The sequence below is a fragment of the Eriocheir sinensis genome, chromosome 33, assembly GCF_024679095.1.
Source record: "Eriocheir sinensis breed Jianghai 21 chromosome 33, ASM2467909v1, whole genome shotgun sequence".
Taxonomy (NCBI): Eukaryota; Metazoa; Arthropoda; class Malacostraca; order Decapoda; family Varunidae; genus Eriocheir; species Eriocheir sinensis.
In genome coordinates, this window is record NC_066541.1 from 2,930,377 (window position 1) to 2,943,457 (window position 13,081).

Here is a 13,081-nt window from a genome sequence, read left to right on the forward strand (position 1 = left end):
CTGTATCATCTGCAAACAGGCATGCCACCAATGAATCCTCTGTACCTTTCACTTGCAGCCTTGGACCTAGCTCCCCCACTCTGGCTTTCATTTTTCTCATACAGCCATCCATGTATACATTAAAAAGCCATGGTGACACACCCCTGTCTCACACCCACACCAAAACTCTCACTCAGCTCACCATTCTCACATACAGAGGCACTCACATCTTTATAGAAGGATCTGATTCCCTCCAGCAAATGCCCTCCCACACCATATATCTAAGCATGCTAGGTATATATATATAGGTGTGCATGCTAGGTATTATAAAGCCCTGTCCTCACTGGGCCCCAAGTTGTGCAGCGTATTGCAAAACTCACTGCAGAAACCAGTGTTGCCAACAGTAGGGTAACTACCATAAATTTAAGATATACTTCATTCCTTGTGTAGAGCATTAGGGACGTTATTCTCCTGTTGGCAACTCTTGATTTCCACAATGAGGTGCACAACTCATCATGAAACTTGAAGCCCAGATCAGAAAATAAAATGTGCCATGCATTGACTTTATGGGAAATTAGCTAATTGTACCCAGAGCTCCTCTCCTTGGCCTGTAGGCCAGCGGGACTGAGGGCAATGCTGCCCTTGAACTCTTCCTGGCCGGCGGCAGCAGTGGCGGCCTCCTACGTTTGGCCATTGGGGATGTTTGTTGGCTTGTGCTGGTTAGACTTGATGACCTTGGCCTTAGCACTGGCACCAGCCACGGAGGCTTTGGCAGGGGGGCGGGTAGTGGCCGTGGTTGGGGGTGGCATTGTCATTCTAGAGGTGGCTGGGGCAGCCAAGGAGGACAGCAGCTACAGTGGCCATGTCTTCTTAAGCTTGTGGACATAGCTGCCGACCAGCCCTGGACTTGTACTCTTCACTGGCTTGGCAGCAGCAGCACTGTGATAAATGCTGGTCAACTACCTGGAGGAAACAAGTTCTCAGTACATGGTGGCAGCTGTGGTGGTTTGCCAATTGCTGGTGGCAGCTGCAGTGGTGTGCTGACTGCCTGTGGCAGCGTGGCCAGCTGAGGGATAGGAAGCGGGACTGCCGCTGCAGGCCAGACCATCTGCCAGGGCTAAGGGGAAGGGGTTCACCATGGTGGTGATGGTGGTGGCTGCCCTGGGGTACAGCAGGATGGGCTTCAACACTCAGCGCAGCAGTAGCAGCTGGCTGGCCACTGCGTCTTGTTTATGGCACTTTCTTCATACCCTACAGTGAGAGTGTGGCGGTGCAGTACTTAGCAGGGTAGGTGGCAGTGGTGGCTGCATTCTCTTAGGTGTTGAAGTCCAGCAGTTGTGTCTGTGTCTGCTAGGGGGGAAGGGTGAGGGGAGGGGAGGAGGTGGGGGCGAGTAGATCTGTGCATTGTACTGCTGGTGGATGACAGCAGTATGAGCACTTGTGTACATTTCAGCAAGAATTTCCAGTTTCACCTCATCGTCGTAGTTGAGCTTCTTAACCCCTCTGATGCAATTTGCATGGATTTTGCCTTCACTGGAAGCCAGGTAACAAATACTCCCAGGTTTTCTCTGCCTCTGTGGTGGATAGTGGACTGTTTCCCTTGTGGTATTGGTATGCTGGATTTCCCCTTCCAAGGTACATGACTTTACATTTTTCTTCATTGAACTGGAGCAGCCACTTGTTGCTCCACTCTTGTAGCTTGGTGATGTCTCCTTGTAGGAAGTCTGCATCCAAGGGGCTAAATTAAGGCCCTTTCAGTAGTCACACCTTAGCTTTGATTCCACCCCAAAGTTCTCTGGTGTACGCCCAATACCACTGTTTCTGCTACCACCTGGCCTACTTGTCAGGTCACTGCCCCCACAAGCAACAACAGATGACATTATGTAGCGCAGCGACGGCCTGAGGAGCGAGCCCTCCATAACCCATTCAGCGAATGGGGTACCTCTTTCGCCGACTCGGTAAGGAGTGGCTCTCCCGTCATGCTGGTCGCAGGTTCAATCCCAGGCAGCCAGCGAATACCCTCTCCTTGTTGTGATTAATTTCTCCTGTGTTTCCATACGCGCAGAGGACGTGTCAGACCGAGAGAGTAATAGAAAAAGAGAATAGAAAATCTCTTCATTACAATTATATCTCCAAAATCAAGTAGAAATAGTAAGAGTAGTACAAACACATTCAGATTTGTTTAACCCTTTACCTGCGATCTAATTTAAAATTAATTAACACCTCAGTATGGAGCATTTTTGAAAAGAAAAGAATATAAAAATGTCCCTCAGTAAATAAAACTGCTTCCTGAACACAAATCTGTAAATATTGCAAGGCTTCAACATTTCTTACCTAAGTAATCAGCATCCTGCTTTTTGCAGTACTGCGCTGTCTGACTAAAGATGCTGATGACAGATATGCCAGATACTTCGGGTATAAAAGGTAGCGCACTTATCTTTTCACTAACAAAACGTTTTCTCTTTATGTATTTATGTTCAATCACTTGATTCTGAATTTTCTGTAATTCTATGGGAAAAAAAAAAAAAAAAATCTGCTATGCCTCAGCACAAAAGTGTCGTACATCCCTACTCGACATTATAAGGGCTACTGACTACAATTCAAACAAAATATGATTTATGTTTGGAAACACTGCAGCAGATGCCACATATCGATTTCCACTTAATTTCCACGTGAAAGAATTGGCGCGCTGCTTTGAAATTATCCTGGCCCATGTATTTACCTAGTTGTATTTACCTAGTTGTAGTTTTACAGGGCCTGGGCTTTATGCTCGTGTGGTCCCGTCTCCGTATTTACATTTATCCAACTTTTCCTTAAAGCTTTGCACACTTCTCGCTGATACTACATCCTCACTTAGTCTGTTCCAAACCTCTATATTTCTTTGTTGGAAGCTATATTTCTTCCCTTCCTCAATTTTTTACTATGTCCTCTTGTGTTCCTAGTGGTAATTTCTTCTTTTAGTAGTAACTCCTCGTTGTCTACTTCTTCCATTTTGCTCAATAATTTGTTGATTTGTATTAGGTCTCCCCTTTCTCTTCTTTGTTCTAGTGTTGGCAATTCCATTTCCTTTAGTCTTTCCTCGTATGTCAATCCCTCCAGCTCTGGAACCAAAGGCTTTGCCTCCTCATGCAGTGCCTCGAGAGCCATCACCAGAACCTCAAGTGATTATGCAAGGATTACTGCATAGTTGGCAACAACATTCTGACCATGGCATTGGCAATGGATGCTCCACAATGATTTTGATTCACAACTTTGCTTCATAGCTAGTCCTTACAAGTGTTGAAAAGTGATAGGACAAGGGCACAGCCCTGCCTCACTCCCATGTTCACAAGAAAGGAGCTAGATGTGTCTCACCTTCCACACTTCATAGCTCATTCAGTCCCAGAGTATAGGCACTCAACAGACCAACAATTTTTTCAAGAATGATGGATGTAAAGTTGGATTAGAAAAGGAGGTAAAGGAATGGCAGTCATCTCTATTCAAAGCACCATTCTGGCTGGTTAGGCAGTAGTATATAAGAAGTGAGCATAAAATATGAAAAAGATTGCTAAAAAGAAATTTCTAGAACTGACCAGTGAAGCCACAGATGGGGGGGGAGAATAGAGATAAATGAGGGAAAGCTAAGGATTGGATTTTTGCATCAAAGGACATGGGACAGTTGGAGTTATGGATAGAGTAGTCAGTATTGGACAGGAATCTTCCAAGGAAGCATCCACCAGTCATGGACGTTGCACCAAGCATTCAGTATCAGGCCTATTTTTGTCTTGAGGTCAATGCTCCTGCAAACTAGATAGCAGAAGCACAAACAAAATAAAACCCAATGAAGTGCAGAACAGGAACATGTCAATGAGTGACCTTGCCTGGATACATATTCTTGAAATGTATGTATGCAGATTTGGGTCATGGGGAAAATCCAACCAATTGCACTTTGCCACTGGTAGTAATGTGGACAAGAATGACTGGAGCTTCCCCCCTACTCTCCCACCCCCATACACACACATTAAACCTTATCACTTTACAGAAAGAGGACCATCGGCACCTCAACCAGTTCATCGCCCATGCTGCACTGGACCTTGTGGATGAAAGTATGTGGACCACCACCAACATGTACCTCCGGCTCGTTGACAAGTTCAATGAATGGTGAGCACTTCAAATTCTTAGGTTTGCTTGTAATGTGTCTTTGAGGTTAGTGTATGTTATGGCCTTTTTGCAGGACAGGCCTTGCAAAATTATGGTAAATGTTTGGCCAGATTTCAAAACTATGAAAAGTGATGGCTTTGCCTTCCTGCTGGAAGTATGCCTTTGTAAAGCCTGTGCCTAAGAAGGGTAACCATTCCAATCCCTCAAACTACTGCCCTATAGCTTTACTTTCCTGTCTATCTAAAGCTTTTGAATCAATCCTTAACCGGAAGATTCAAAAGCACCTTTCCACTTCTAATCTTCTATCTGATCGCCAGTATGGGTTCCACAAGGGGCATTCTACTGGTGATCTTCTTGCTCTCTTAACTGACTCTTGGTCATCCTCTCTTAGCCGTTTCGGTGAAACTTTCTCTGTTGCGCTAGACATATCGAAAGCCTTCAGTAGAGTCTGGCACAAGTCTTTGCTTTCTAAACTGCCCTCTTTCGGATTCTATCCCTCTCTCTGTTCCTTTATCTCCAGTTTCCTTTCTGCCCATTTTATCTCTGCTGTGGTAGATGGTCACTGTTCTTCCCCTAAACCTATCAACAATGGTGTTCCACAGGGCTCTGTCCTATCACCCACTCTCTTCCTGTTATTCATCAATGATCTTCTTTCCATAACAAACTGTCCTGTCCACTCATATGCCGATGACCCCACTCTGCATTATTCAACTTCTTTCAATAGAAGACCCTCTCAACAGGAAGTACACGACTCCAGACTGGAGGCTGCAGAACGCTTAACCTCAGACCTTGCTATCATTTCCGATTGGGGCAGAAGGAACCTTGTGTCCTTCAATGTCTCAAAAACTCAATTTCTCCACCTATCAACTCGACACAATCTTCCAAACATCTATCCCCTATTCTTTGACAACACTCAGCTATCACCATCTTCAACACTAAACATCCTCGGTCTATCCTTTACTCAAAATCTCAACTGGAAACTTCACATCTCCTCTCTCGCTAAATCAGCTTCCTTGAGGATGGGCGTTCTGTATCGTCTCCGCCAGTTCTTCTCCCCCGCGCAGTTGCTATCCATATACAGGGGCCTTGTCCGCCCTCGTATGAAGTATGCATCTCACGTGTGGGGGGGCTCCACTCACACAGCTCTTCTGGACAGAGTGGAGCCTAAGGCTCTTCATCTCATCAGCTCTCCTCCTCCTACTGATAGTCTTCTATCTCTTAAATTCCGTTGCGATGTTGCCTCTCTTTTTATCTTCTATTGATATTTCCATGCTGAGTGCTCTTCTGAACCTGCTAACTGCATGCCTCCCCCCCCTCCCACGGCCCCGCTGCACACGACTTTCTACTCATGCTCATCCCTATACTGTCCAAACCCCTTATGCAAGAATTAACCAGCATCTTCACTTTTTCATCCCTCACGCTGGTAAGCTCTGGAACAATCTTCCTTCATTTGTATTTCCTCCTGCCTACGACTTGAACTCTTTCAAGAGAAGGGTATCAGGACACCTCTCCTCCCGAAACTGACCTTTCTTTCGGCCACCTCTTTTGATTCTTTTTTAGGAGCAGCGAGTAGCCGGCTTTTTATTATTATTGTTTCCTTTTTTGTGTGCCCTTGAGCTGCTGCCTCCTTTGTTGGAAAAAAAAAAAAAAAGTGAAGTCATTTAGCGGAATGATAACCAAACTTCTCTTTATGATATATAAAAAATCATGAGTACTTTACAGTAAAACCCTAACTATTTGGCCCTGGGGTATCTGGAAACCCCAAGTATCTGGAAACCTCATGTATCCAGCAAAAAAAAAAAAAAAATAATAATAATAATAATAATAATAATAATAATAATAACATCAAAGTAAAACAATAAAAACTTATGAAAACTCAACCAGTGTAAGATGTGAAGTGCCTGCACTGCAAGGCTGTTTACTTTTGTTTTCTTTCACTGTACCTGCACCCTAAACAAGGATTCTACTGTGTCTGCACCCTAACCAAGGATTCTAGAGTATAAGGATGGGGAATGTTAAAGCTGGGATGCCATTGGTGGTGCCATGAATGGGACTTGGAGAAAGTAAACTGGGAAAACGTAATTTAGTAAGGGTGACTAAATATTTTTATCTGAAATGATTTCAGCATACTATTTCATTTCCATTAACCCTTAAACGACGGCCATCGTTTATTTACTTAAACCCAGCATGGTCCACACAGACGGCCATCATTTATTTATTCAGACTCTTTCGTGCCACTAATTTGAGTGTTTAGCTCAAATTTGGCAGTTCTAGGACTTGCTGAGCTGTCTGCCAGCATATCTGACCCTTGTGGATTTGAAATAAGGTCATTAGTCCTCACTGAGCAGCAATGGAGCCTGAAAACACAGAGAAACACAGTGATGCATTAGGAGGAAAGGACAGGATAGAGAGTGAAGATTATTCTGAGTACAGTTATAATAATGGTGAATACATTGTGAGCAGTGATGCAGTAGTGAGTGATGATAATACTTCACTATCTCTACCGCACTCTAGCTCAGCAAGTGCTTCCATCATGTCAGGCTACATGTAAGGTGCATTTACCTAGTTGTATTTACCTAATTGTAGTTTTATAGGGCCTGAGGTATGCTCGTGTGGTCCCGTTTCCATATCTGTATTTGTCCAGTTGTTCCTGAAAGTTGTGCACACTCTTCGCCGATACTACATCCTCACTTAGTCTGTTCCAAACCTTAATGTTTCTTTGCGGGAAGCTATATTTTTTTTAGTCTCTCAAGCATCTTCCTTTTCTCAATTTTTTATTGTGTCCTCTTGTGTTGCTGGTGTTTCTTACTTCTCTTAGTAGCAACTCCTCGTTATCTACTTCTTCCATTTTATTCCACAATTTATAAATTAATATTAGGTCTCCCCTTTCTCTTCATTGTTCCAATGTTAGCAGGTTCATTTCCTTTAACCTTTCTTCATATGGCAATCCCTCCAGTTCTGGAACCATTGTCGTTGCCATCCTTTGTATTCTCTCTAGTTTTTTCATGTGTTTCTTCTTATGGGGAAACCACACAGTTTCTGCATATTCCATCTTTGGTCTAATCATAGTGGTAATCATCTTTTTCATCATATCTTTATCCATGTAGTGGAATGCTATTCCTATATTTCTTACCATTCTATGCATATCTCCGAATATCTGGAATGGAGGCACACATTCCACGTACTTTCTCTACTTCTCATGTTAAAAAGCCTAAGTTTAATCACGCTTGTTCTCGTGCTATCAAAGATAGAGAGGCAGCTCACAAAAGGTACCAGAGCCTTCGCACTCCTGCTAACCATGATCTTTATATTTCTGCCCAGAATCATGCCAAATCTATTCTTCAACTTACCAAAACCTCTTTCATCAATAGAAAATGTCAAAACCTTGCTTTTTCTAATTCTTCCCAGGACTTCTGGCACCTAGCCAAATACATTTCCTCCAATTTCACTTCTTCATCTTTCCCTCCTCTCCTTAACCCTTTCCTTGCGCGTGGGACGGGACGCGACTATCCCTTCAGGCGCAGTCAGGCAGCCCATTGGGGGGTCTCTTTTAACCTCTGTATCTCAAAAGCTATTCATCACAGCTAAAAACCAAAAACACCATTGGAAAGAGGAGGTCCAGATCTATAGGAGTCAGTTATGAATGCCTCTCTTGCGAACGAACATGCACGTTCAGGGAGTGTTGAATGTTAACACTTACGTCGGTGCATGCGGGACGATCAGCCATATTGAGGGAACTGCGGACATCTCTCCTTCAGGTTCTGGCAAGGGAGTATTGCCAACTGCAATATTTGCAATTATTTGGTCAAAGAATCAGTCAGGTGATAGGTGAAGCTATGCAAAAATGCCGCTATATTGGGCAAGAACATCCACCAGTTACTCGTCCATAGATTTGCCGCACTGGGCTGATATGATTTTCCACCAAATTTAGTGAAGAACTCACTCAATTGGCAATCCTGTGTTGTGAGAATTAGTGTTGGAACACTTTCATACGCGGGAGATTTGAGTGCGGGTGGAGCTCCCAGCGAGCGTTTAGCACCACCAGCAAATACGCCTAATGCTCGCTGCGAGCGTTTAGCAATGAAAGGGTTAACCCTGACGGCAGCACCGCCGTCTCATCTATCTCTAAGGCTGAACTCTTTGCTCAAACTTTCTGTAAAAACTCCACTCTGGACAATTCTGGGCATATTTCTCCTACTCATCCCCCCTCTGACTCCTTTATGCCTGTTATTAAGTTTCTTAAGGACGATGTTTTCTATGCCCTCTCTGGCCTCAACTCTCAGAAGGCTTATGGACCTGATGGAGTGCTTCCTATTGTCCTTAAAAACTATGCTTCCTTGCTGACACCCTGCCTGGTCAAAACTCTTTCGTCTCTGCCTGTCAACATCTTCCTTTCCTTCCTGCTGGAAGTACGCCTTCATACAGCCTGTGCCTTAGAAGGGTGACCGCTCCAATCCCTCAAACTACTGCCCTATAGTTTTACTTTCCTGTCTATCTAAAGCTTTTGAATCAATCCTTAACTGGAAGATTCAAAAGCACCTTTCCACTTCTGACCTTCTATCTGATCCCCAGTATGGGTTCCGCAAGGGGCGTTCTACTGGCGATCTTCTTGCCATCTTAACTGGCTCTTGGTCATCCTCTCTTAGCCGTTTCGGTGAAACTTTCGCAGTTGTGCTAGACATATCGGAAGCTTTTGATAGTCTAGCACAAGTCTTTGCTTTCTAAACTGCCCTCTTTCAGATTCTATCCCTCTCTCTGTTCCTTTATCTCCAGTTTCCTTTCCGGCCGTTGTATCTCTGCGGTGGTAGACGGTCACTGTTCTTCCTCTAAACCTATCAACAGTGGTGTTCCACAGGGTTCTGTCCTATCACCCACTCTCTTCCTGTTATTCATCAATGATCTTTCCATAACAAACTGTCCTATCCACTCATATGCTGATGACTCCACTCTGCATTATTCAACTTCTTTCAACAGAAGACCTTCTCAACAGGAATTACAAGACTCCAGACTGGAGGCTGCAGAAGTCATTTCCGATTGGGGTAAAAGGAACCTTGTGTCCTTCAATGCCTCAAAAACCCAATTTCTCCACCTATCAACATGACACAGTCTTCCAAACACCTATCTCCTATTCTTCAATAACACTCAGCTGTCACCTTCTTCAAGACTAAATATTCTCGGTCTATCCTTAGCTCAAAATCTCGACTGGCAACTTCACATCTCTTCTCTCACTAAATCAGCTTCCTCGAGGTTGGGCGTTCTGTATCATCTCCGCCAGTTCTTCTCCCACGCACAGATGCTTTCCATTTATAAGGGCCTTATCCACCCTCGTATGGAGTATGCATCTTATGTGTGGGGGGGCTCCACTCACACAGCTCTTCTGGACAGAGTGGAGTCTAAGGCTCTTCGTCTCATCAGCTCTCCTCCTCTTACTGATAGTCTTCTACCTCTTAAATTTCGCTGCCATGTTGCCTCTCTTTCTATCTTCTATCGATATTTTCATGCTGACTGCTCTTCTGAACTTGCTAACTGCATGCCCCCCCTTCCCGCAGCCACGCTGCACACAACTTTCTACTCGTGCTCATCCCTATGATGTCCAAACCCCTTATGCAAGAGTTAACCAGTATCTCCATTCTTTCATCCCCTTCACTGGTAAACTCTGGAACAGCCTTCCTTCGTCTGTATTTCCTCCTGCCTATGACTTGACCTCTTTCAAGAAGAGTGTATCAAGACACCTCTCCATCCAAAATTAACCTCTCTTTTGGCTACTCTTTACTTTTGTCTATTATGGGAGCGGCGAGTAGCGGGCTTTTTTTTTTTTTTTGCGCTCTTTTTGTTGCCCTTGAGCCGTCTCCTTTGATGTAAAAAAAAAAAAAAAAATCTTATTTACATGACTCTGACTTGATTACCTTGTATTATCACTCCCAGATCTCTCTCTTCTTGAACTTTTAATATTTCTCCATCTCCCATTCTATATGTCCATTTTGGTCTCCCTTCACTCTTTCCCATTTCCATTACATGACATTTCTTCACATTAAACTCCATCTCCCATTTCTTACTCCAATCCCAAATCTTATTTAGGTCCTCTTGCAGAATTTCAGTCTTTAATATTTCTTATGTGTCTCATCAATTTCGCATCATCCACAAACAAGCTCATATAACTATTTACTTTCTCCGGCATATCATTTTTATATACCGGTATTGAGAAAAGTATTTGTGCCAGTAGTGATCCTTGAGGCACTCCACTATCCACATTTCTCCATTCCAGTTTCATGTCCTTAACCACTGTTCTCATTTCTCTTCCCTTTAAGTAACTTTCCATCCAGTTTTTCATTTTCCCTTTCAATCCTCCTCTATTTTCCAGCTTCCATAATAGTCTTGTATGTGAAACTTTGTCGAAAGCCTTCTTCAAGTCCAAATACACACAATCTAACCATCCATCCCTCTCCTGTGTTATGTCCGTCACTCTCGAATAAAAGCTCAATAAGTTTGTTACACATGAATGCCCTTGTCTAAGGCCAAACTGTTTTTCTGTAATTGACGTACCTAACATCACCATAGCCAATCCAGGATTCAGGACGCTTCCTAAGGTAGAGAAGGTAGCGTTATAATTGTATTTCATAAAAAATCCTTTTGACCAAAAACTAACTAAAATTATGAGTATTCTTTTTCTTGAACACAACATTGAATAAACAACAGAACAATAACATGAAAATACATATTGCCACCGTTACCAGGTTGTCGTACTCAGAGCATAGTATTTAGGCTACCTGTTTCTGACGCCTAACTATTGCCAAGAAACATCAGAATCTTACTCTTTTAACGATAACTATAAATTAGTTTCCTTATTGGAGCCCAGAAGACAGTTTGGGGGTAGGAAGTCAGGAAATATAATTGGCTGAGTATGACAATCTGGCAACATTGAGGCTGTAGCTCCGAAGCCCTAGGCAGCGCGTACCCCATTTTGCGGGTGTCAGATACCTGAAATAACATATTTTTACTGCGCAAAGCAGGTGATGTCACTTATTGTGACTTCATGAGCTTTCATATTTATATATTTGTGTATATTTCATGGAGGCAAAACTTACATTACCTGTTTCATTTTTACTAGTGACCCGAATTGGTGCCTGTTTATCACAACAGAATTTCACTCAAACAAGTGAATCAGACCCCACAGAAATATTACCAGTGTTTGTATGAATGAATACAAAGATAAGCACATACTTTGATTTAACTTTAGGATGTCTCGTGGATCATTAATAAATAAAAACAAAATATCTGGATAGGCTACGCTTAGCCTGCTACCGGCTATGGCTGCCAGAAAAGTCCCTTTGCCAAGTGTGTTGCCCCCCATTTGGTGATTGTTAGGTATGCCTATTATATTGTGTTCTTTTAGAAATTTTGTCCATTGTATCTTTATCACTTTTTCACATATTTTACAAACTATACTGGTCAATGATACTGGTCTTTATCCAAAGGAATTTGGGAACAATGTTACAGCAAAATCAAAAATGGTGCAGGACTTTTACAAAATTTATTTACATGTGCATGTGATGTTTCAGGATGGGATGGAGAAAGTAATGACAGCGTGCATTAGAGATTTGGTATGGGTGTGACAGGGGTGAATTATGGAGCGGTTGAATGAGTGAAGCGTGGTACGCTGAGATGGTTTGGGCACGTGATGTGAAGGAGAATGAATTTGTGAAGAGAATGTATGAGGGAAACATTGAGGGAGGGGGTGTCAGAGGAAGATCACCTGTGAAGTGGATCAATAGGGTGAGTAAGTATTGGAGCAAGAGAGTTGGCAGTAGCAGGATTGAGTGTGCTGAGAGTGAGTGCCAGAACAGGGAGAGATGGAGACACTTCTGCCATGGCCACCCCCTGGAGGGAAATTCCCATGAGGGAGCAGGACGTCAGAGATATAGATAGATTATTATTTACTTACCATAGAATGACACTGGAGAAAAGTCTAAGCTCAAGATCATTATTGTGAAGTATAATGGAGTGTGAATAGGCTTAAAGATATGAAAGGTTTAAGTGAAATGAAAAACTAAAGGTTTGACTTGTTTGGAAACACACAACTCATTAACTAACAACTGAACCTGTATATGAACCACGAGTCAAAAAATACCATGGCTACTAATTCTTATTTCTTGTCAGGTATGTGTCAGCCTTTGTAACAGCAGGGAGGATACGCCTAATTTGTCTCCATGATGTGAAGAACGATGATGGCATCAAGAACTTCTTCATGGAGATGTATGAGACTTATATTAAGGTGAGAGCTGTGCTACCACAGCATGGACTGAACCTGTGTTGTACTGAAGCATTACTAAAATTATTAATATTTGTTTATTTTTAGATTCCATTTTTTTTTTACAGCAAAGGAAACAGCTCAAAAAAAAAAAAAAAAAAAAAAAAAAAAAAAAAAAAATAATGAAAAGCAAAGGCCACTAATCACTGCTCCTCCAAAAAAGAGTTCAGAGGAGTGGCCTCCTATTCATATATACATTTACAGAAACCCCCATTATTCAACCGTTGGTGACTCAACATTTTGCTCTTTGAAATTTTAAAATACAGTACCCTCTCGAGTTTTGTGCTTGCTTCATTTCGAAGGTATAGCGCTAAACTTGAGGATCGCAAAACTCGAGGTATGGAAATACATGAAAAAGCGCTTATTGGTTCCGGCCCATGAAAAAAATTACTTTTTTTTCGACTTCACTCCCTGTTATCACAATTTTTTTCGACTTTACTCTCTTCTTATCTCAAAATATGTACCTTGGTAATAGGCAGAAAATGGGAAGTAAGAACAGGTCGTTTTGAAGCCGCAGTTGAAGGCAGCTGCCTTACAATTAATTGGCTGGCAGTTCTGAATACACGCTTGTGATCCACGTGGTGTCGTCTGCTAATGTAAGGGTGGTTGCTCGCGGTCACCCGTGGTACAGTTGGACAAACCTATAGCTTCTGG

General features: G+C 42.8%; 1 protein-coding gene across 2 annotated transcripts in view; it reads left to right on the forward strand.

Annotated features, from left to right (window-relative positions):
* The window catches only part of LOC127006542 (trafficking protein particle complex subunit 2-like), a 43,417-nt gene that overhangs the window by 21,335 nt on the left and 9,001 nt on the right, over positions 1 to 13,081 (forward strand). For both annotated transcript variants that reach the window (XM_050876510.1, XM_050876511.1), the window contains exons 3-4: positions 4,001 to 4,119; positions 12,277 to 12,391. In XM_050876510.1, coding sequence (XP_050732467.1) covers positions 4,001 to 4,119; positions 12,277 to 12,391 — 234 coding nt within the window. The remainder of the gene's footprint in view (positions 1 to 4,000; positions 4,120 to 12,276; positions 12,392 to 13,081) is intronic.